At 42.9% G+C, this 25,366-nt stretch overlaps 1 protein-coding gene across 1 annotated transcript in view; it reads left to right on the top strand.

The window, feature by feature from the left end:
* The first annotated feature begins 1,785 nt into the window (after nt 1-1,785).
* Nucleotides 1,786-25,366, top strand: part of LOC126095486 (myrosinase 1-like) — a 44,057-nt gene continuing 20,476 nt past the window's right edge. Inside the window, exons 1-3 of the mRNA XM_049910276.1 lie at nt 1,786-1,921; nt 8,703-8,833; nt 22,082-22,219. Coding sequence (XP_049766233.1) covers nt 1,786-1,921; nt 8,703-8,833; nt 22,082-22,219 — 405 coding nt within the window. The remainder of the gene's footprint in view (nt 1,922-8,702; nt 8,834-22,081; nt 22,220-25,366) is intronic.

The following is a 25,366-nucleotide window of genomic DNA, read 5'->3' as shown; positions in this document are numbered from 1 at the left end:
AGATATATCTGCGTCGCTATCAGGTGGCATCTGTCCCACAAACAGCCAGTCCATACTTTGCTGGAACTGTGTGACTTGTGCTTTGACGTCTGGTTCCACGTATTTTTCAGAAACCTATCATAAACTTGTCGAATACACGCGATGCACAACTGGTGCTTTATTATGGTCCAAAGGTGTTGCTCTGAGCACTATGAGGTCATCAGTCCCCTAGAACGTAGAACTACTCAAACCTAACTGACCTAAGGACATCACACACATCCATGCCCGAGGCAGGATTCGAATCTGGGACCGTAGCGGTCACGCGGTTCCAGACTGAAGCGCCTAGAACCGCTCGGCCACAGCGGCCGCCCCAAAGGTGTACTAACATGTTATTAAGGAGGTGGTTATAATGTTTTGGGTAGCCAATGTACGTCGTTTTGTAGTTGATCCACTTTTGACCAGTAACGGACTGGAAATATCATTCAACGAGGCTAGACGCTAGGCAAGCTATAAGCTCCAACGACTGCCACTAAGCCAATCCTTCGACAGCATGCGTGACTTTGTACGCTGACGGACAGTGGGAAGAGAGTCTCGCAATGTGATTGTTACTCAGTGAGTGCCACAATCACTGGTGAAGAAGATGGAGCTAGCTACTGTTTGGAGACGTCTTAGCTTCTAAAAATTCGATGGTCTGTTGCCGCGATGGGTGACGGTTTTGGACATGCTTTTCCACCTGCAGTTTATTTCCCTCCTTGAATCCTCTTAAATCTCCAATTATTTCGGTATGAAGGAGAAAAAAGTGGTTCAAACGGCTCTGAGCACCATGGAACTTAACATCTGAGGTCATCAGTCCCCTAGAACTTAGAACTACTTAAACCTAACTAACCTAATGACATCACCCACATCCATGCCCGAGGCAGGATTCGAACCTGCAATCGTAGCGGTCGCGGGGTTCCAGACTGAAGCGCCTAGAACCGCTCGGCCACTCAGGCCGGCATGAAAGAGAAAAATAAGCTGCAAATGGGAACCCTTGTCCGAAACCATTATCCACCAAGGCAACACAGCATGACATTTCTAGGAGACAAGGACTGTCTACGCAAAAGCTGGCTACATTTTCTCCATTGGCGATAGTGGCAGTCACTGGCTATCACTGGATAAGGAATAACATTGCCAGACGTTCCACATACGGGCCGTCAGCGTACGAAGTCACGTTTGCCGCTGAAGGGATGAGCTAGTGGTAGGCGCCGACGCCTGTAACTTCGACGACCTCTAGCGTCGTTAGATGACGTTTCGGACACGGGTTACTATTCTCACCTCACCTCTAATTTTGTCGTAACTTTTCTGGGACACACTCAGTATATAAAGGAATCCGAAATCAAAGAACTATTAACGCATTAACAATTGTAAACGGACGACAGCCATCATGTACAGAGTGTTGGGAAAATGCTATTATGATTTCTCCATATGAAGTATCTTCAAGGAACTTTCCCAGAAATATGTAAAGATCTTACTCATAGAAGTACCAGGCAAGTACTTTAATAGAGGACAGAAAATCGTTTTACGATGGATGTGTAACAAGATCTAAAGTTTTTTCAGGAATGAAGTTTATTCCTGTGGGTCTGATGGATATGCACAGGACTACAACAAACTCTGTGGGCGGTATAAACAGGTATAAGATTCGTGCTGAACGCTGGCATAATAATGACGTCAGTAAGCAATTGTGGTAATAGTTTGTTACTATCATCATAATGGTCACAGAAGTAAAATTCGTAACGATTGACTAGACAGGCATACAAATTTAAACCCATGTTGGAAAATACTACAAGTGATATTGGAAATCCTGTGGCATCTGAAGGGCAAATATTGTACGGAGATGAATTACTTATAGGATGTTTCAAAATGATACTTAAATACTTCGAGGTTTTTAAAGGTATGCATCGAGGTACGTAGTTGCGAATACATTTCTGAAAATATCATCCTAATAAAAAGCATGTCTTCCGAAATATAGGGCATTGTAAACTTCCAGGACAGATGCTGGAGGATTCTAAACTAAGTACTTTGTGATGAAGAACTACATGTCATGAATATTTAGCTATTATTGAAGTAATCAACGTACCTCCTACAGCAGTAACAAGCCCAAATCAACTGCTCAAAATGACGACTACGTGTCGTAAAACATGCATTCCACTGTAGTCTGTTGTACAACGACACAGGCATCTAGGAATCTTAGCAGTCAGTTCATCCTCAGTTTATACTGAACGATGTCACTTAGTACTTGAGGAAGATATCCACCGGTGGTGACAAGGTATTGTTCTTCACAGTAGCCTCTAAAATGTCGATGCAGAAACTGCTGCTTCATTTGCGTTGCTCATTCAAAAGCTCAAACCGCTGGAATTACAGTATTTATTTCCTACCATTGCTTCTGTATCTCATAACCTTTGGGATTCTCTGCTGTTAGCGTAATTTTTACCCTATTTGTTCGGGACGCACTATATTTAGTTGGACGCTAATTGATATGCCACTTAAGGGGGTCGTATTACAATCTTCGCCAGTGTACATTTCGGCACTTTGTAGGTCTTCAAATGCAGCAATAGAACTTTGAGAAATTCGACAGTTTTCACTGATGTAACAGAAAGAGAACATAATGGACTTATATGGTCATGAAATTACAAGAAACTGATATTAAAAAGTACCAAATAATGCCTTTCCCAGTCCCTAATGTTCAAGTAAATAAAAGAAATACAGTAAGTGCTCAATACCTAGAAACTAACCACTATGGCACTCACTTCATGACGTCTGTTATTAGGTAAACAATGTCCCACCTTTTACGTATTCTGCCAAGTTAGTGACAGTCTACAGCCTAGAAATATCTCCTGAGAAAGAAGACTAGAAACTCAGAGATAGGAGATGAAAATGGTGTTCTCTATATTTAGGATGCTCTCTAGGGTCCTTGGATGAAATTTCGTGACAGTGGCCTCAGTTTCTTTAGCGACTTTATATCTTAAGGTTTTCCAGTACCATTCTGAAACAGCCAGCAAAATGCCACGTACAAAAGGAGTTTCTTGTCTGTGCCTACCAGTCTTATAACCACTTTAGTACTTATTGCGTGAAGGCTGCGTACAGTAGAGGTAATTATACAGAATGAGCATACAATGCGAAATGTCATGCATTGCCTTCTAAGTATCCCAACACTATATTAAACTCCCATGTGTATGGGTGGAGTAAATGCATAAATCCAGCAATCCTATAGATCTTACATAATTACGTTTTGGCTCAAATGGCTCTGAGCACTACGGGACTTAACATCTGAGGTCATCAGTCCCCTAGAACTTAGAACTACTGAAACCTAACCTACCTAAGGACATCACACACAACCATGCCCGAGGCAGGATTCGAACCTGCGACCGTAACGGTCGCGCCATTCCAGACTGAAGCGCCTAGAACCGCTCGGCCAAACCGGCCGGAAATTACGTTTTCCTTGCCATATACGAATCTCAGCTTTATGTACAATAATTACAGAATCTGAAGAAATGCATTAAAATCTGTCCCGCGGCCGGGACTTAATCCAGGTCCCCTGCTTTCTAGCAGATGTGTTAGCCATTTCACTACCGTCACAGTGTATATAACACAGGCGCACAGACTGCGTTGGTCCAATGACTTCCATAACAATAACTTCAATTCACGCCTTCAGCCTATTTTCACTTTCTTAAATGGTTAGTATTGCCGAGGCGGGATTTACCCATTATGTAAAAAGCTGGGGGCTATCCAGTACCGAAGAGCCTCAGCAAACATGACGATTTAAGAAGAGGAAAATAGGATGAAGGCATGAACTGAAGTCTGTGTTAGGGAGAGCACTGGATTAGGGTCCTCTGTGCAGCTGCTTTACCTGCACTGCTACAGTGGTGTAATGGCTAACACATCTACGCAGTAAACAGGAGGACTGGCTTCAAGTCCTCGCCGTGGTAAAAATTCTGGTGTATTTCGGCAGCTTCTGTCATTGTCCAACAATTTTGTTATTGTGAAGGTCTTAACTGTAATATTGGCTGACAAACACAACATTGTCTAGGTATTCATTTTGCCAATTTTCTATTAGAAATTAAAACAAAAAGATAACTGTATTTGTAGTGGAATACCGAAACAAATTCTTTTCCATGTATTCGTGAAGATACCTTTCAAATTATATGTAGAGCAGCTGTACATAGAAATACACACCTTGCTCAAATGTATAAGTACAGTATCACAACCAGTTTCCGTACACTGGCAGCAACTGCTTCGCACGTACACAGTGCGATTTTGTAAACGTCTATACGGCAACGCATCTCTGTAGTTTATACACATGGCTACTACGTTCGTCTACAGCCGCTCGCACTTCGCAATTGAAAGCTACTAAAAGAGCTTTCAAATGTCGGGGACATTCTTATGCTGACTCAGCCGTAGCAGCTGTAGCGTTGTGAGTATGTAGGAGAGTGATGTGGCTGCCCAGAACTGGCAGGGGGTAGGGTGAGTTTGATTGTATTGGCCAGGGCCTCAGGGAGTGGGGTGGCCACCTTAGCCAAAGTGCTGCGGCTGGGTAAGCCTGCATGGGTCAGCCAGGTGAAGAGTCGAGCCAATCCCACTATGTGGAATTTTGATGACTGTAGGTCGTTTAAGAAGACAGACAATACTCCAAGAAATGGCGGAGCATCGCACAACCTTAAGGCAGCTAAGTTACAGCTCTTTGAGATTCGACAATAATACACAGCCAAGTATTAATGCAAATTTAAATACATTGGTGACCTCAGATAAATTAGGCACATCCAAAGCAACAACAATATTTTCAGTATTTTCAATACTGTGGAAGTTAATATTTCACAACGAATAAACATTTCCACAATTAATCTCTGAATTAATAACCTTCAAACACTTCATGCATTTCCAGTATACGATATTTCAGATAATAGGATTGCCCTAGAGTTATCATCTCTCAAAACTTAGAGATCTGTATCTATTTGATATCTTGACTTATTATGTTTCTTATATATTTCATTATGCAAATGTTGTTAGACCATCATATCTTCCTCAATTACTCAGCAAATGAATAAACATTGATACTTCATATTTGGTATACCTGTGTATTTCCTTAATGAATGGATTACTATTTTTCCAGTAACTTTATTAAATATAAGTTACAACTGATAATACAAAATCATGGTAACTGAGGGCGCAGCCAGTCACATGTGTTACCTGAAAACACTTTTCTAAAAGAGTGCGAAAAGACTTATCTGGAAACAGGTCTAAATAATTGCTTAAACAATGTTTAACGATAGTCTGCTGCCATTAATTATGAGCACACTTACTCAAGAAAACTGGCTTATCTATTTACGAACAAACTTAAATTTATATTTATCAAGAATAGTCTGAGTGTGACTGAATGTTTGTAACATTTCATTCCTTAAATATTCTTTCAATACATTAGTTTAGCCTGGTAAGTGGTCAAGTTGAGACAAATCTTGCCTGCAGAACTTAAGAACAATGTATTTTTGGCGGGAATGGACTTGAGCCAATGGAAAAGAAAGCGGTATTGGAACACTAACGGAGTCAAGTAGAGTCTGGGACTTTTTCGAGTGCAGAACTCAAGGGATTCATTCAACACTTTTACGCTGTTTGCTTAAAGGATGCAGACATACCTGTGGTAATGCGTGGCATTTGATCATTTAGGTGACTGATTGTTGACAGTGAATGGCCACTACCGTACTTTAACTTCTTATGTTACTTATTTTTCGAGTGCTTGAATGTCCTCCACTGTAGGATTCAAAATTTGTCCGCTTGTGTTACACAACTGAGGACAGACAGTGTATGAGTTCCTCTTCTTTGTATTTCGTGAATCATCATACCGAACTCTGGACTGTTTTGAGCTGGTGAATATTTCGTCTAATGTGATTGATAAACTGATTTAGTTTCCACGTATATTTGATGACCATTTAGTTAGGGGATTGTGCTACCTTTCTCGTAACGCTCTAAATATAACTTTACTGCATTTTATAAGCGTGTTTCCTGTCTACATTTTAACTAAATATCGTAGGACCACTTCTCGTTTATTTCATATGTCCTGTCATGAATAAACATTATTCAACGTAATTCCCTCTCGTCTACATCGATTACAACCGTTAGAATTGAACTTTTGTTATTAAGATATTTACTTAACTTCCGTTTTGCATTTCTGTGTATTATATTAACTCGCAATTCTATCCGATACATAAAGTACTTTAGTGCAGGGTCACAGCTACGAGGTTACTATTTGCATCGAATTAGCTAGGGGGATGAAGGTAGACGTATGTTGCTTTACCCTATGACTACACCGAGCTCTTCTTTTTAAACAGAGCCGCACTTACCCACGGTAAACCATTTACCACAGGTAAAGAGCAAACAGGTTTTCTTCTATGGACCGCTAATTAGAAAATCATGTTCACAGCAGCAGTGGACTTGAGGTACCATCGCACAATGCCTTAGTAATAAAAAATAAATGTACCAAAATTTCATCCATGATGCGGCATTTTTTCGCTCATTTCAGTTTTTATGACGTTGTATCTCTTCAACTATGTGTCATATAATGATTTATTTGTGTAGGCACGGAATATGTGGATACTATCTGCAAAATATATTCTGAACAGAGTTAGTAGCAAAGAAGTGATAAATTTAAAGGCAAAGGCTATACACAATGCACCAGCTTTTTCGTATCTCGAAGGGTTTATAACATCATCCCGTGAATCACCCCGATATAATTTTGGTGGTGCATTTAACGGCATATGTAGATACTGTCTGCAAAATGTTTTCCGAATAGAAATAGTAGTAAATGAATAATAAATGTAAACGTCATACATGACGCAACACTTCTCGAAGCATTTAATTGTTGATGAAGTTTTATCTACTGAAACATGATCGGTATCTATTTGTTACTCTGCAGTAGTTGGTGACTGACAGTAAAATATATGTGTACGAAGTGTCGTTGAAATCGGTCAAATTGTTTAAGAAGAGACGTGGAACATACAAACATAAACACATACACACTTACAAGTACATACGATGGGCAGTAAAATGAAAATCGAATACCCGCCATTATGTGACCGTGGAATGATTCCATTCAAAAGTAATCACCACATGCGTTAGGAATTTTATCCCCCTGGGAGAAGAGCCGGTCAATTCCGTATTCGTGTAGGATGTTTGACTGCTGACAGTTCCACATCCGCACCCACACTTGCATATTTCCAGCTGAAACCGACGGTCACGTGTATCCTTCTTCAGGCCTCCAAATATGTGAACATCGCATGGTGAGAGTCCAGGCTGTTCAAAGGATGCCGCAGTGATTCACAATCAAACTGCTGAAGGGCGGCCTTCATTCAGCTGGTGGTGTGAAAACGGACGTTGTGGAATGTAAGGGCCATCTAGACGAGCGTGAATCCACAATAAATGTGCAATACTGTGAAGACACTCAGCAGGAGCTACGACACGCGATGAAGTCGAAACTCCCAGGAATACATCCTGTTGCATCATTACGCCCACCACATACTGTCACATGGACGACGGCCAACCCTCAGCGGTTTGGTTGGGAAACACTGCAGTATCCCCCATACAGCCCTGATCTTTCACCGTGTTATTTTCAGGACTTTGGCGACCTGAAGAGACATCCTTGGATGTCGTTTTCATGCGGAAGTGTAAGAGCGATACTGGGTGATGCGAATACTCGTACATCAGCGGCCAAACTCTTTCTACTAAACAGGGATTGATCGTTTCGTCTCCTAGTGCAATCAATATCTTAACATGTACGGTGATTGCTTTTGAGTGCGTTCCACGGTGCTCTTGTGGCTTGTGTTTGGTTTTCATTTTACTATCCCTCATTTATCCATTTATATAACATGTGTGGATTAAAATTTTTTTAGGATAAGGTGTTGCAATTAAAATATTACTAAACAAGTACCCGATTTATGAAATATAATGACTCTTTATTTTTAGGAAACTGTCCGTTCATAGAATTTTTATGACTCACACAATTGTTCCAAAACTTTTAGCCAGTTGTTGCCTTTTTAATTTTGAATTATCATTTAGCTAAGCGATCAGTCATTTATTTCCAAGTAATGGTTGGCAAACTTCCTTTTTCCCAGAATCAGCGTTGCTAATGATCGGACTTACGCATGATTCCCACGAGAGTACAATAAGTGGAACTGATAAGAAAGTCTCTGCTGATATCGCTGTGTAATCCACAACTCAACATGTTACTTCAGTACCTCTCCGATAATATCGCTAAGAACATAGGCAAACCCTAGAGTAATACGCTGATCAACGGAAGATAAAAGAATATTAACTGATGTTATCAACTTCCGGATGTACAAACAAACGATGAGGTTGCTGATCACTTTTACGGCTGTGTCAGCCGTTGTTTCCGCACAGACAGCCTCTAATCGATTCCCGGATGACTTCATGTTTGGAGCTGCAACATCCGCATATCAGATCGAAGGAGGATGGAATGAAGATGGTGGGTTCAGATGCATGAAGTGTATTCATCAGCAAAGTGGCAAAGAAGGAAAAAAGCTATGTATTCGAGCACGTGTCATTAGATTTAGCGTTTATAAAGTGTGTGTTCAATATACTGCTTATTGTTGCTTATCCAAGAACCAGGCAATAACCTACTCTATGACAATACTTAATAGATGTGTTACTTATTGTGATGTTGTTGTTCGCATGTACAGACAAGGGAGAGAGCATCCAGGTCAACTTCTTCCACAACCATCCGCTACTCATTCTAGAAGACAACGGGGACATTGCCTGCGATTCTTACCGTAAGTACAAGGAAGATGTGCAGATGCTGAAGGCGCTCAGCGTAAGTACAATTTCTAGCGGCAAGAATGCTAACTTCTTCTTTCATGCTAACTTCTTCTTTGGCATCGATTTAAAAAAACTGTAGACTTACTAACGCACTATGAGCTCCGTACACAATATATCATAGAAACTACGATTTTAAAAAAGGTGCACCTGGTCATTTTCCGACATAATTTGCTTTTGGTAAACGTCTATGGGCGAACTTATTGCTGAAACTGAAATACCTACAAAATTATTAAAACCATGCGTAGGAAAATCTATAATCAGGAATGACATTTGTTTCAGATTCATGTCGCTTTCTGACGGGAATGCAGCAAGCAGTTAGTTTAAATAAATAAAATACTATGTTCATTCGAGAAATAGTTACCGCATTTTGACTGTAGCAGACAAAGTAGAACAAAAATAAAAGAATTTCGTTAAAACAAAATCGAATGTAGGGAGGATTGTCATCAAGGGACGACGTAAATATTCATGGAAATAAAACTCTAAACGTATAGGACGGGAAAGGAATTTTAAACTTGTAATTAATAGTCTGAGCCAAACCATGGAAAATTAGGATGAATAGGAAATCCGAAACCAGCTTGTCACATACACAAATTAGCGCTTTAACCAGTGTGCCATATACCCTTTCTTCCGAAACTCTCGATATGTATGCGCGTAGTGTCGTGATATACAGTGGTACACGCACACTGATCATCCAGAACATTATGCCCACCTATCTAATAGCTGGTACATCCACCTCTGGCACGAAAAACTGCAGCGTCGCGCCGTAGCGTGTAAGCAGTGAGACTATGGTAGGTCGCTGGAGGGATTGTGGCAACAGGCGAGCTGCAGAGCCAGCACATCTACTGGAACTCGCCACTGTGTTCCTAGAATCCCTGCATCACACTCCTGGCCTTGTGACATGTCGCATTATCTTGTTGAAAAATGCCACTGCCGTTGAGAAACATGACCTCCATGAAGGGGCGTATGTGGTTTGCAACCAGTGTACCATACGTCTTGGCCGTCATGGTGACTTGCACGTGCTCCATTCATCCCATAGATGTCCACGTGAATGTTCCAAAGAGCATAATAGAGCCGCCGCCGGCCTGTCTGAGTTCTGCAGTACAGGTTTCAAGAAACTGTTGACCTGCAAAATTACGGATTCGCGCCTTCCCATCGGCATGATGAAGAAAGTATCGGGATTCATCAAACCATGCAACGTTCTGCCACTGCGGCAAAGTGCAGTGGCGATCGTCACGTGGCCATTTCAGTCGTAGTTGCCGATGTCGTGGTGTTAACATTGGCTCATCCATGATTCGTCGACTGCGGAGGCCCATCGTTAGTGTTTGGTGCACTGTCTGTTCAGGGATCTGTTCAAGCACACTTACACTCGGCCACGCATTAAAGTCTGATGTCAGTTCCGCCACAATTCACCGCATATCCAGGTTTACTAGTCTGCCTAGCCTACGACGTCGGACATCCGTATTGTGAGGTGTCTGCCGAACCCCATGACGTCTGGAAGTGTTTTCACGTTTGTTTCGCCAAGTGTTGAAGTCCCTCACCACAGCATTCCTCGAACACTTGACAAGTCGTCGCGAGCCTCCGGGACATCACAATCTGCCCTCGATGAAACTCAGATCGCGCGCCTTCCCCCATTCTGCATACGAACCTCACACTCAGTGATAGTAGATGCACCGAGTGTGTGTCTGACTAGCAGTCATTCACCGTCAGGCGAATCTGCTCTCGCCTGGACAGCCTTTTACCGGTAGTAAGTCGATGTTCACAATGCTCTAGTTCATGAGTGTACGTGTGTGATGTGTGCTTCTGGAGTACCTTGGTGCCGCGTAGTCTACGCGTTTAGTTACTGTCGAGAAGGTCTATGAACTTTCACCGTGAATTTTGTAGGCCGCAAGAGCTCTAGCGCCAGAACCTGAAAAAAATTATGCTTCCATTCGAATTCCAATTAGGCGTTCATACGGGGAAGTATGTACATATACATCTACGTGATTACTCTGCTATTCACAATGGAGTGTCTCGCAGAGGGTTCAATAAGCCACCTTCAAGCTGTCTCTCTACCGTTCTGCTCTAGAAAGGCACGCGGGAAAAATGAGCACTTACATTTTTCTGTCCGAGCCCTGATTTATCTTCTTTTATCGTCATGATCATTTCTCCCTATGTAGGTGGGTGCCAACAGAACATCTTCTCAATTGGAGGAGAAAACTGGTGATTGAAATTTCATGAGAAGATCGCGTCGCAATGAAAAACGCCTTTGTTTTAATGATTGCCACTCCAATTCACCTACCATGTCTGTGACACTATCTCCCATATTTCGTGATAATACAAAACGAACTGCCCTTCTCAGTACTTTTTCGATCTCATCCGTCAGTCCCACCTAATGCGGATCCCACACCGCACAGCAATACTCCAGAATAGGGCGGACAAGCGTGGTGTAAGCAGTCGCTTTAGTAGACCTGTTGCACATTCTAAGTGATCTGCCAATGAATTACAGTCTTTGGTTTGCTCTACCCACAATATTATCTACGTGATCGTTCTAATTTCGGTTATTTGTAATTGTAATCCCTAAGTATTTAGTTGGATTTGCAGCCTTCAGATATGTGTGACTTATTTCGTAATCGAAATTTAGCTGATTTCTTTTAGTACTCATGTGAATAACTTCACACTTTTTCTTATTCAGGATCAATTGCCACTTTTCGCACCATACAGGTATCTTATCCAAATCATTTTGCAAGTCGTTTTGATCATCTGATGACTTTACAAGACGGCAAATGACAGCATCATCTGCAAACAATCTAAGACGGCTACTCAGATTGTCTCCAAGACGTTAATATAGATCAGGAGCAACAGAGGGCCTATAACACTTCCTTGGGGGATGCCGGATATTACTTCTGTTTTAATCGATGACTTTCCGTCTATTACTAGGAATTGTGACCTTTCTGAGAGGAAATCAGTCGCACAATTGAGTCGATACTCCGTTGGCGCGCAGTCTGGTTAGAAGCCGTTCGTGAAGAACGGTGTCGAAAGCCTTCTGGAAATCTAAAAATATGGAGTCAGTTTGACATTCCCTGCCGAAAGCACTTACTACTTCATGAGTATAAAGAACTACTTGTGTTTCACAAGATCGATATTTTCTGAAACCGTGCTGACTATGTGTCAATAAATCGTTTTCGTCGAGGTATTTCATAAGTTACGAATACAGTATATGTTCCAAAACCCTACTGCAAATCGACTTTATTGATATTGTACTTTAATAAATTAAATGCATTTGCGTTTTTGAAAGTTTATTTCGAGTTACTACATTTCATTAAATCAGTTTCGGTTCTGAAACTGCCGGTTGTTTGTAAAAATTCGTCGACAATTAGTACAGAGGAATGAGTATTTATAGTAATCCAGTACTACGTAAGCTGTATGTTTAGTCCGTAATTTTCGGTCTCCACTGTCGAATCCAATCATCCATTTAATAATCACAAGGTAGCATTGTTATGTATTACACAAGTTTCCCTATCGCATTCTTCGCTTCTACCACTGCCTATTTCTAAATCTCTGTTCATGACCCTTATAGATTTTCAGAATGTTAAATAACTTTCATGGTCTTTTCATTAAATATCCTCTTAGATTACAAAATGGCAATGAGGTTTTATCCCAAATTTTCTCAATTTTTTTTTGTTTAATCCACAAAGCTCAAAAATATTATCCGTATGTAACCATCCTCAGGCCCATTATTTGTTCTTCCATTATAATGTGTTAACCGGATGTTTACAGTTTCAGATATGTTTTATTCGGTGGGTACAGCTTTAACACATGATTAAATAATGAAATATTACCTGTCAGTCCCCAAACATTTCGTTGCAATCATTAATACTTCGTTGTCACAGGCGGACGTGTATCGATTTTCCATATCCTGTCCACGGGTGTTGCCTAACGGGGACCTCGACGTCATCAACCAGGCTGGTATCGACTACTACAACAACCTCATCAACGAACTGATCACCAACGGAATTTAGCCTCTGGTAAGTAGAGAATGATAGTATTAGCATACTCTTTGTCGTGCAGTAAACCTCTCTGCCATTTAGAAACACTAATAAGAGGCATATAGTGTAATTACAACTGATCCCAATGCGAAAGAAAGAAACAACATTGATTCTTTATAGCTATGCCAAAGTTAAGGCGAAACAACATGCTAATTGTTCCCAAGCGTAATGTGGCTGAAACTGTTTTACCTGTCTGGATGTCTAGCTCACAACGTAAATGGTCATAGACCATATTCAGTAATCTGTTTTGCATAAAATGACTGATGAACTATAATTTTGATTGAAACACTTGAGGCATTGGGATTATACGTACTGAACAGCGCACTTCAGAATTATGCGCTGGCTCATGGTCAAAATTAACGGTAGCTGCTTACAAACATACTCCGAGAAACGAGTCAATCATGCATGTCTTTCACAGTACGGCGGACGTTGTGTCCAAGGAGAGCAGAAAGGATATAACAAGAGATTCAGGCATGCAGCCGTATGTTATTTTCTCTCTAAGTCAACGGGCCATGCGATGACCAGAAAGCAACTGTCATTAGCAACCATCACAGAAGCGGTTTCTAGATGCTCCATTGCGTCAGTGAGAGTGCTACTGTCGTCAGCAACCATCGAAGAAATCTGTTTCTAGGTGCTCCATTGCGTTAGTGAGAGCGTATCAGTAACTTACTTTCTTTTAAGATGCGTACCTTCGTACAATGCAGTGGAATGCTACTGAGTTTTAGCACTGTGCCCAACGAATCCAGCTGAAAATTGCTGTTGCCTGGATTAGTCTCAGGACAACGGGCATGAACACTTTGTCAGTATTTCCTCTTTGGAATATTGAGTAAACTTGCCATATTTATTACTTTTCTTTAAAGTGTAATTTAATGAAGGTGGTGGTAAATATTCATACCAGTGAACAAGGAACAAAAATATTATACATTATTGGGGATCCCCTCCGCTTCGCATGGGTTTCTTCAAGTACCTACGACTGGATGACTTATCTGGCGTAGTTGTGATAAATTATATGCAAAAACGTCCTCGTGACTCCGTCTCTGTATTAGTGGAAGCTTTATTTTAAGTCCCTTCGGTTTTGCCTGTGATTAAACTGAACATTCATACAGAAGTCGCGTGAGGGGCTTTAATTTATAATATGTAAACGTATAGAAAATCTCAGTGGTGTATAGGATGGTCAGAAGCAGTTTGAAAAAACTGTAAGGATGTTGGAGGGTAGTTTGTGCTGAGAAATAACTGTTCAGGAAAAATGCATTACGTTGCGCCATTTCAGAGTTAATTAGCAGGGAAATTATGTTTTTGGGGAGTAGTCACCATCACGTAACTATGCCTAGACATACCACGGAATTCTGCACATGTGAGGCAGAATTGAAGTTTTTGGGGGTTTCTGTAACAAAAAAAAATTATAACTGGTGTTTCGGAGGTATATGTTGATTGCTATATGATGTTCCAATAACGTGTCTTCGATAAGAAATAGGTATGTGCACATTTTAAACATATGGTTTTTATCTTCATTGGGATTTTTATTAATGTAAATCCACAATTACTGCTAATGTAGACCTGCATGCACATGTGAACAAGCAAAGATGCTAGAAGTCTAATGAGTGGCGGACGTACATAACGTTTTTGCGTCGTCGTCAGACATGTGCAAGGTATTCATAATAGGCAGGATGACCATTTTTTTCTTCACTGCTTCGAATGTGGCTTTATTACGTAATAACAGTTAGTCTTGCAATGACAGTTTGAAGAGTGAGTTGATAGCGAAAATGTACCCTGACTTCATTGTACAGCTTTCATACACTCCTGGAAATTGAAATAAGAACACCGTGAATTCATTGTCCCAGGAAGGGGAAACTTTATTGACACATTCCTGGGGTCAGATACATCACATGATCACACTGACAGAACCACAGGCACATAGACACAGGCAACAGAGCATGCACAATGTCGGCACTAGTGCAGTGTATATCCACCTTTCGCAGCAATGCAGGCTGCTATTCTCCCATGGAGACGATCGTAGAGATGCTGGATGTAGTCCTGTGGAACGGCTTGCCATGCCATTTCCACCTGGCGCCTCAGTTGGACCAGCGTTCGTGCTGGACGTGCAGACCGCGTGAGACGACGCTTCATCCAGTCCCAAACATGCTCAATGGGGGACAGATCCGGAGATCTTGCTGGCCAGGGTAGTTCACGTACACCTTCTAGAGCACGTTGGGTGGCACGGGATACATGCGGACGTGCATTGTCCTGTTGGAACAGCAAGTTCCCTTGCCGGTCTAGGAATGGTAGAACGATGGGTTCGATGACGGTTTGGATGTACCGTGCACTATTCAGTGTCCCCTCGACGATCACCAGTGGTGTACAGCCAGTGTAGGAGACCGCTCCCCACACCATGATGCCGGGTGTTGGCCCTGTGTGCCTGTGTCGTATGCAGTCCTGATTGTGGCGCTCACCTGCACAGCGCCAAACACGCATTTGACCATCATTGGCACCAAGGCAGAAGCGACTCTCATCGCTGAAGACGACACGTCTCCATTCGTCCCTCCATTCACGCCTGTCGCGACACCACTGGAGGCGGGCTGCACGATGTTGGGGCTTGAGCGGAAGACGGCCTAACGGTGTGCGGGACCGTAGCCCAGCTTCATGGAGACGGTTGCGAATTGTCCTCGCCGATACCCCAGGAGCAACAGTGTCCCTAATTTGCTGGGAAGTGGCGGTGCGGTCCCCTACGGCACTGCGTAGGATCCTACGGTCTTGGCGTGCATCCGTGCGTCGCTGCGGTCCGGTCCCAGGTCGACGGTCACGTGCACCTTCCGCCGACCACTGGCGACAACATCGATGTACTGTGGAGACCTCACACCCCACGTGTTGAGCAATTCGGCGGTACGTCCACCCGGCCTCCCGCATGCCCACTATACGCCCTCGCTCAAAGTCCGTCAACTGCAGATACGGTTCACGTCCACGCTGTCGCGGCATGCTACCAGTGTTAAAGACTGCGATGGAGCTCCGTATGGCACGGCAAACTGGCTGACACTGACGGCAGCGGTGCACAAATGCTGCGCAGCTAGCGCCGTTCGACGGCCAACACCGCGGTTCCTGGTGTGTCCGCTGTGCCGTGCGTGTGATCATTGGTTGTACAGCCCTCTCGCAGTGTCCGGAGCAAGTATGGTGGGTCTGACACACCGGTGTCAATGTGTTCTTTTTTCCATTTCCAGGAGTGTATTACGGTAAATACGTAGAGAAAGGGAAAAGTAGGATTGCTCGGTAGTTCTAAACACTAAACTGCTGGAAATCTATGTAATGGGACCGATGTAAAAGCATGACAACGAGAAGGAAGCGCTTGGTCATTGGGAACAAGTTTACAAACGAACAGCGTCCGTGATCTTAACAAAACAATTCTTGCAGCTTTGGCAAGAACTTGTGTAGGGGAACCAAGGGAAAAGTGTATGTGGAAGTACGAAACGTCTCCCAGTTTTGTTTCTAATAAAGACTACCACTGGCAGTAATGTCGCACATACTTTGCTATCTACCTCGGTGGGACTGCTGGTACTACCTATATCTGGCCCACACTTCCACAATTTAAGAATTTTCCTGGTGAATACGTAGCATGGAGCAGTACTCGTGCAAGTAATCTGTTGCGCGTGGTACATGTCAACTGAAGTTAAATGGGCGTCGGAAATCTTAGTTGTTAATCTTTTCTTGTGATGTTGACTCAAGGGACAACGGTACACTGGATAATAATATCTGTATGACCGCTTTCTAACTAGCTCTGAACAAAAATCTCTACGAAGTAATTACGTCGGGATGTGGTTTCCATAACTTTGTTAAATGTAGCGAGTCTAGCTCTTATCTACAAGAATAAAATTACTTCATGTATAAATTTCAGGCTGCCTGGATAACTCCCCATAAATGAGCGAAAAAACTTGTGGATCTTCCTGCAATAATACCAAGATAGACTGGTACTCTTCTTATACCTTCGGAGGTGGGCGTGGTTACATAAGATATTTCACAACTACAGCTCTAACAAAGCAACCTAAAATTTCGTTACCGGAAAAAAATTGACGATACCGCCTTTTTATCTTTGTTGTCTACATAGTTCCGCATAGTCAGCGCGTACACAACTTTCCCACTAGAGCGCGCCCTCTAAGCACCACAGTGCTGGCGCAGCGCTCGTCCGTCTCCGCACTACAAGATGGCGCTGCCATAGAGATGGACCAAATTCTGCTTCCGCCGATCCGCGTATTAATATGTAACGCAGCCAATGAGATTGCTGCTAACGTAGAACCTTTTCTTCTCGCAGATCACACTCGCGCAGTGATACATGAACGCGCGAGGTATTATAACGAGTGTACAGACCTCCGATTAGTCAGTCTGCATTAGTCTGTACCAGTCTGTACGAGTTCTACATTGGTCTGTACCAGTCTATAGTCAAGTTTCAGTCTGCGCCTGATAAGATTATCGTATTCCTGTACATAGCCATAAAGATAAATGTATAGACACTTTTGTCAAGTACCAGGGATATATGTGAGAATAAGATTAACGTACCAAGACCAAAGGAACTTCAGACTGTCAATTGTAAATTGCATCCAGAATCAAGTTAAGTAATTCTTATGCTTGTTATTATTTTAATAAATGTGGGTGAAAATTAATCAAGTTCTGTTTAAAGTTGGTCACTGTCAATCTGCTACTCTAAGCGTGCAAGTGGCATTTCTATCGTCTGACCTAACGACAGAAGATAAACACGCCACGATAAGACCATGAGACATATTGCTGACACTCGCCTACTTCGTTAGAGTGACAAGACAAATAATCAGATGGTGTGTGTACTGAAGGTCTTACAGTACGCACACCACAATCTTCTTAACACTAAAACTGTTTATTGGGCTGGATGTGATATTTAGATCTTTTACCTTTCGCTGCTGGACTTCTCGAGAGCTCTATATACGAAAATAAGCTGATCTTCCATAGCCGAAGTAGAGAAGTAATTAATATTCGATGTAGCCGAACTGGGATGTCTTTTCTAATTTACATCTACATCTGTCCACATACTCTATAAGCTACCCTGTAGTGCATAGCGGAACTACCTTGTACCACTAACAGTCTTCTTCTTTGCTATTATACCTGTAAACTGTGATTCTGCCAGGCAGCATAGCACCACACTGAGGCGACAAAGACATGGGACAGCGATACACACATATACAGACGGCGGCGGTTTCACGTACACAAGGTACAAAAAAGGCAGCGCATTGGCAGACCTGTCATTTGCGCTCAGGTGATTCATGTGGAAGGCTTTCAGACGTGATTATGGCCACACGATGGGAAGTAACAGACTTTGAATGCCGGATGGTAGTTGGTGCTGGACGCATGGATCACTCAGTTTCGCAAAACTTTAGGGAATTCAGTATTCCCCGATCCCAGAATACCAACTTACAGGCATTACCTCTCACCATGGACAACGCAGTGGCCGATGGTCTTCACTTAACGACCGAGAGCAGCAGCGTTTGCTTAGAGCTGTCAATCCAGAGAGACAAGCAAGACTGCATGAGATAACAGCAGAAATCAATGTTGACTATGGCAGCAGACGACCGACGTGAGTGCCTTTCCCACCAACACGACGTCACCTGCGGCACGTCTCCAGGCTGGTGACGATATCGGCTGCATCCTACGCAACTTGAAAATGGTGGCCTGGTCAGATTAGTCCCGATTTCACTTGGTAAGACCTGATGGTAGGGTCAGAATGCGACGCAGATCCAGAAGTCGCGGACCCAACTTGTCAACAAGCCACTATTCGAGCTGGTGGTGCTTCAATGATGATATGGATCGTGTTTTCGTGCAACAGACTGGGTACCCTGAATTTTCCGCTGCTTGGAGACCATTTTCAGCATTCGTGGACTTCATGTACCCAAACAAGCCTGGAATTTTTATGAACGACAATGCGCCATGTCACCGGGCCACAGTCTTTCCCGATAGGTTTGAAGAACATTCTGAACACTTCAGGCGAATGGTTTGGCCACTCACAGCGCCCGACATCGAATCCCATCCAACATTTATGGGACATAAACGAGAGGTCAATTTGTGCATAAAATCCTGCGTCGGCAATACTTCAGCAATTGTAGACGGCCATAGAGGCAGCATGCGCCAGTATTTCTCCAGGGGACTTCCAATGCCACGATGAATTCCTTCCATTTTGATCAACGGCACTACGCCGGGCTACAGTATGTCCGACACGATATTAGGAGGTAGATTTACATTTTTCTAGATTTAGAGCAAGCTGCTATTCGCGAGAAGAAATATAACTTTTTGTAAGTCGTGTTGTATCCACTTTAGCCGTTGTAGGAAACTTCCGTCGCCTACAATTGACCGGAAGAGAAGAAGTAGTGTTGTTCTACAGTTGTTCTTGACCTGCCAAGGTACTGATGCCTTTTGTTCATTTTCCTTTCCTCAGAGTAATAAGGAATATGTTACACTGCTGAGATGATTCATTGGTTGAATCGAAACGTTAAGCTGTCTGCTCCACGATGCTTTGCAAGACGACTAGGCATCGTGGGGGAGACGTATTTTACTCACCATTTTCTCTGACTGCCTTCAACAACACAAGCCCTTCATTACACAAACACTTTTGCTTAAAAATAACCTTATCTGAAAAAGTGATACATGACATGAAAGTATCATACACACCATACTGTTGGCACTTGCCGTGAGCCATACGATCCAATTTTCACGTTTTGCTGTTTTATCTTACACTGAAGATTTCCGTACAGTGAGTTCGTAAATTATACGAAAAATAACTACCGCATTTGTTGTAAATATATAAACCGTGAATTTATGTTTACTTGTTTACTCCTGCGCAATTGGCCTATTACATGTACAATTGAAAAAGGCTTTACTATTTCATATTTTTGCATACTTTAATAATTACTGATTTTATACGCTACTATTCGAGAACTTTACTTGCTACTATAGCACAACTGCTATTGACCTCAGCTCTCATTATCAAGCTTATAGTTTTTGCATTATAGTTAACAATACTAAGACTCTCGCCACTGGACACAGCACAGTGGTTAAGATAAAGTATTAGAGTTTGGAATTCTCCACCTGGCGGTCCAGATTTAGTTTCCCGTCGTCTCCCTTAATAGATTACTGTTTCCACTGAAGAGGATACATCGGATTTCTTCCAAGTCCTTTCTTATTTCAATCTTGTCCTCTGCCTATAGATACTTCGCCGCCGATGATCCTTAACACTACTAAATGCAGGGTGAACCAAAACTCTACCGACAAAATTTCGGGAGCCGTTCAGCGATATTTCCTGAGTATTTTGGGTTAAGGGACGTATGGGCTTAGCTACCTCGTTACGGACTAATAGCATTTCGTTTGGTTCCTTTCCGTCGTTTGCCTTTGTATAGATTTTCTCTTCTGACTGGTTTGTGCCGGAAGTGCATTGAATATATCTCCGTAACACTGCAAATTGCGATGACATGCACTGTGTGTCTTGATAGGAAGCACTTGTTCCGTTCACTGATGATACATGTTTTCGGCTTGTTGGCAATGGTAAAACACAAGTCACTCTTTTAGCTTAAGATATTATTTATTATGGCCCCAATGTGACTCAATTTTTCCGGCTGCATTAGTTGTTTGCTAGAACTGATACACTGCAGTACCTAGAGGTTTACTGTTCGTGAGTTTGCCAAAATGCAGTTCGTATATGGGGTCACTGAATGCAGTGGAAGAATGCCTCAATTCCACCATGTAGAGATATTTACCATCAATGCAACCCAATTACAGTATATTGCGTCTGTTTCAAGGTCGTTGTCTCATTGCATTACTCTGTGCTTTGCGTTGCCGTATTACAGACTGTTTCACAGTTGTGAAGATATTTCCCCATAAATAAACGTATTTGAGCGGATAAATCATAAATATTTCATTAGTGCACAGGGTGAACACTAATAAAACCCGCAAAATGCAGGGACGGACTACCGACTGGAAATGGAGGAAAAAAGATCTTATTAAATGCGTCCGGAAATGGTCAGTTGAAATGGCAGATGTCGGTGACGAATGAAACGAGGCGTGTGTTACTTGTGTGTTGCAGACGGTATGGTTAACGCAGCGTACTTAAGCAGCAGAATGGACCGGTATTCATGTAGGGAACAAGCCGACAAGGTGTCTGGGTACGGCCAAGCAGATATAAACGGTCGGAAGGCAGCACGGCTGTACAAAAAAAGTACGCTCACTGACACCAGCGACATTACACAATATTTCAAGTCCTTTCTGGACGTTTGTCTGATCATGGGTCCTTTCAGACAGATGAACGTTGTGTGGTATAGTTGGTGCCTGCGAGGGTACTTATTTTGGTATAACCGCACTGCCTGTGGACCCGACGTGAATACCGGACCATCCTGCTACTTAAGTACGCTGCGTTAATGACACCACCTGCAACACACAAGGGACACACACCTCATAGTCAGAGGAACTTTCCTGCAACATACAAGCAACACATGGCATGTGGACAGAGGAACTTCCATTATTCAGAGCCATCTGCCATGGGAACGGTGCATTTCGGGATACAAGTTCATAGGACGTTTATCCTCCATTTTCAGTCTCAAATACGTACCTGCTGTTTGACGGTTCTGTTGATGTTCACTCCTCATAGCGTACCAACGAAGACCAAGGGTATCTTATACCAAACTGCTCACATAATATCCCTGAACAACGATTGATATTTTGTTGGTGCAATTCTAGGTCACTCCGTATATACGGAAACAGTCTTAAAAGCTTCTAAGGATGATGCGGGGAATATTGTGCCAAGAAATAATTTTTAAAAAAATTCGATATGTTAAGCCTTGCCCTAGTTAATTAGTATTGAATTTAGCCATTGAGGCCATTGCGCGCGAATCCAATCGACCACCCAGAGACGGTGCCGCCAAACGTGTTCTTCGCTTGGTTTCCTAAAACCGAGCGAGAAAGCGATAAAATTACGTCGTTTTATAAAGTTTGACACCGCTGTATGCCGCCAGCAGGTAACAATGTACCACAGGGTCCTGCCTCAAGCACTGCAGTACATCGGAGGCTGGCCCATCGAGTTGCGGGCAAACTAATTCGTTGAATACGCCAGGGTACTGTTCGAAATCTTTGGAGATAGGATGAGCAAAAGTTTCAGTGTACTTGTAGCCTCATGTCACTCTCACTTTACCTGGCAGACTAATTGACTATCTATGGTTCCACAGGTGAAATGGTGGATCACCTTCAACGAGCCCAATCAGTTCGCGAATGGTTACGTCGTGCCGTGGACCGCACCAGGTCTGCGAGCTCCGGGCATTGGCGACTACCTGGCCGCACACACCGTCATCAAAGCTCACGCCCGAGTCTGGCACCTCTACGATGAGCAGTACAGAGCCACACAGAACGGTCAGAGTCTCATGACAACATGGATGTCCCTTTCGATACTGGCAGCTCTTGTATCAGGCAAATACAATGGAAAACCAAATCATTACCACTGCCCAATTAAAAGCTGCTTTATGGTGTTGCATTAAATAATGTGACAAGGTACGTACATACAAACATATATCTAATATAGCTCACCACTACATGCCCTGAGAGGAGGGTGTGCCTGTGTAAAAGGAAACGAACAATACTGTGTGGTCGGTAGAGAAGCAGTAACACCAGAGTGGGTCTATCAGTAGAGCTCAGTGACTTCGGATGTGGAGCTGCCATTCGATATCACTGAGTACTAAATATGTCAGCACTATTTCAACCCTTCTCAAGCTGCCCTAGGCAGCTACTGGTTATGTGACTGTGACTGTGAAGTGGAAACTCGAAGGATCAACGACTGCTAAACCAAGAGATCTTGTACATATGGGCGGGGATCGTCAAGAGCGGAGGATGGTGATTGAAAAACTTTAATGAAATCAGCGGAATAAATCACTCATGGGTTCCAAAGTGCTGCCAGCAGTCCAACTGGCACAGTACCTGTGCATAAAAATGGGTACAATAGTACAGCACCTTCTCGTAAATCATGCATTTCCGTAGCCAGCACAAAGCCCGTTTTTAAGTGGTGTAAAGAGTGAAGTCACTTGGTGGAGGATGATTGTAAACAAGTGATTATGAGTGATAAATAGTGCAACCGAGTGGAAGGGTTTGTGTTTGAAAAATACCTGGAGAACATTACCTGCCATGATTTGCAGAGCAAGCAGTGTATACTGATTAATGATGGGGACGAATTTTGAGATTATTGTAGGGTACCCACATTGAGTATAAGAGAGCTGTAAATGGTACATAAATACATTTTACAACATTGTGTACTCCGCACACTAGAAGCATGGTTCGAAGACGATGACTGTATCAGCATGACATTGCAACCCGTCATAAGGCAACATCTGTGGTTTGTGGACAATAACATTCCTGAAATGTTCGGCGTTGTCTGAAGTCCCCACCTGAACTCAAAGGAACACCTTTGCTACGAGAACATCGAATTCGCTCCAGAACCAATATCCAACATCACTATATATTCTAATACAGCTCGTGGGGAAGTATGAGCTGTCATCCATATACCTCAATGAAGGTGTCCCCAGAGAGGAGAGTTCAAGCTGTCATAAACGTGAAGAGTGAATACCACCTATTTTAATATTAGGATTCTTTTGACCAGATTTGTAAGCGAGGTAGCGATGACCGTGGAAACAGTCAAGCATCGTCACTGCCTGCAAGTGGAGAAGTCCTCTGACAAATGGCTTTGAGAAAGAACTGATTGTTATGGCCTGACTCATGGGAATAAGAGTCTCGGAAACTGCAGTTTTTGCGCAGTTTTCAAGGACAATGTCTGAAGGTCGTCGAATTACTAAGTAGGTGACAAGGTTTTCTAAGTCCATGCTTCATTACGGAACGTTGACGTCAGACACTTAACAGTTCTGTATATGACCATAGACGGGGATATGCCGCAGATCTTATGACAGAGTGCAACGCTGATGCAATTACGTGTGTGTCAGGGCACAAGGATTAGTGTACACTGTTGAAAATTAGTCTCTGCATCAAAAGACACTGGTGGGTTCCCATCTTAACCTAATGACAAGGCCAATTAGGATTGTATGTGGTTCTCGCAGTAATCGAAACGTGTCTCCTGGTCGGTAGAATAACGTTTCTTGCTAACTTGGTCTAGGGTTGTGCCTGAATATGATGTCATCCAGGCACCACATGCTCATAGGCCACTGGGGCTAGCAATAAGCTATGGAGGACTTTCCCCTGAGCTTACATTGCACACATACCATTAAACTAAGACACCACTAAAGTTGCGGACTATGTAAACTTTTCTTCACTTCCCAGACTGGTATCGTGGTACGGTTGTTTGGGAAGGACGAGAGTAAATTCACATTGATTCCTTGGGCAGCAAATTAGCCTCATTCTAACCTGATGAAAATCATCTCTGATGACACCCACAAACCACCGCTGTTGCGTAGACATCTGATGCCATGTATCTCTGGAAAAGTTGGAAGGACGTGTCGATTCGATGAAAACTAAAACATCTGCTGTGACGCATTAAACAGGCCTACCAACATGCTATTAAGCAGGTGGTCATATTGTTTTGGATCCTCATGGAAGCACAAAACATGGATGGATGAGTCATTCTAGAGTTGATGACAGTGGTTAAAGATATGTTACCGACTGAATTAGAGCCATCTTCCTAACTTTGTTTTCTCCTGACAGTGGTGGCGATATATTTTAGCACGGACTGCTCGAGACAATGAAAGTACAGGGGAAACATCCTCACACATTATTACTGAACTGCGGCCTTCGTAACAAGGAGATTGGTCGGGGCTGGTCTAAGGCATAAACATCTTCCTCGACTACATTTCTATTGTGTCCTCACTTCACTGTAACTAAAGGTATTGCCAGCCGCGGTGGTCTAGCGGTTCTAGGCGCTCAGTCCGGAACCGCGCGACTGCTACAGTCGCAGGTTCGAATCCTGCCTCGGGCATGGATGTGTGTGATGTCCTTAGGTTAGTTAGGTTTAAGTAGTTCTAAGTTCTAGGGGACTGATGACCACAGATGTTAAGTCCCATAGTGCTCAGAGCCATTTGAACCATTTTTGAACTAAAGGTATTTCTTACGTAATATGTTTCTTACGCAGATCAGTTCTGCCTCGGTTAAGCTTAAAGTAATATGCAGCAGGCAGCCAACACTGGTTGTTCATTGGATACCTTCCGAGCAACTGAAAGTAATATGGCATGTCATTCAGTATTTGACAGTTGATGGCTCTTCTCTCCCGCACTACTCGAAGAATTGAAGTGAACTGATACTTGGTTGTAGACAATGTATGGTTTGTATTCCAGGTTGAGAAATCGGATTGGTGAACCTTATTTCCATTCGCAAGGTGTCATTTCATTATAAAAATCAGTACTTCTGTAGCAACCACTGCCCGTTGAATGGTAGATTGTTCCTCATAAAATTATGGCCACAATTTGCGGCTCATGGGTCCACATAGACGATAACCACTGGCGGCCATTCTACTCCTTATCCGC

This window comes from Schistocerca cancellata, chromosome 8, assembly GCF_023864275.1.
Source record: "Schistocerca cancellata isolate TAMUIC-IGC-003103 chromosome 8, iqSchCanc2.1, whole genome shotgun sequence".
NCBI lineage: Eukaryota > Metazoa > Arthropoda > Insecta > Orthoptera > Acrididae > Schistocerca > Schistocerca cancellata.
This window is presented reverse-complemented; position numbering and strand designations above follow the sequence as displayed.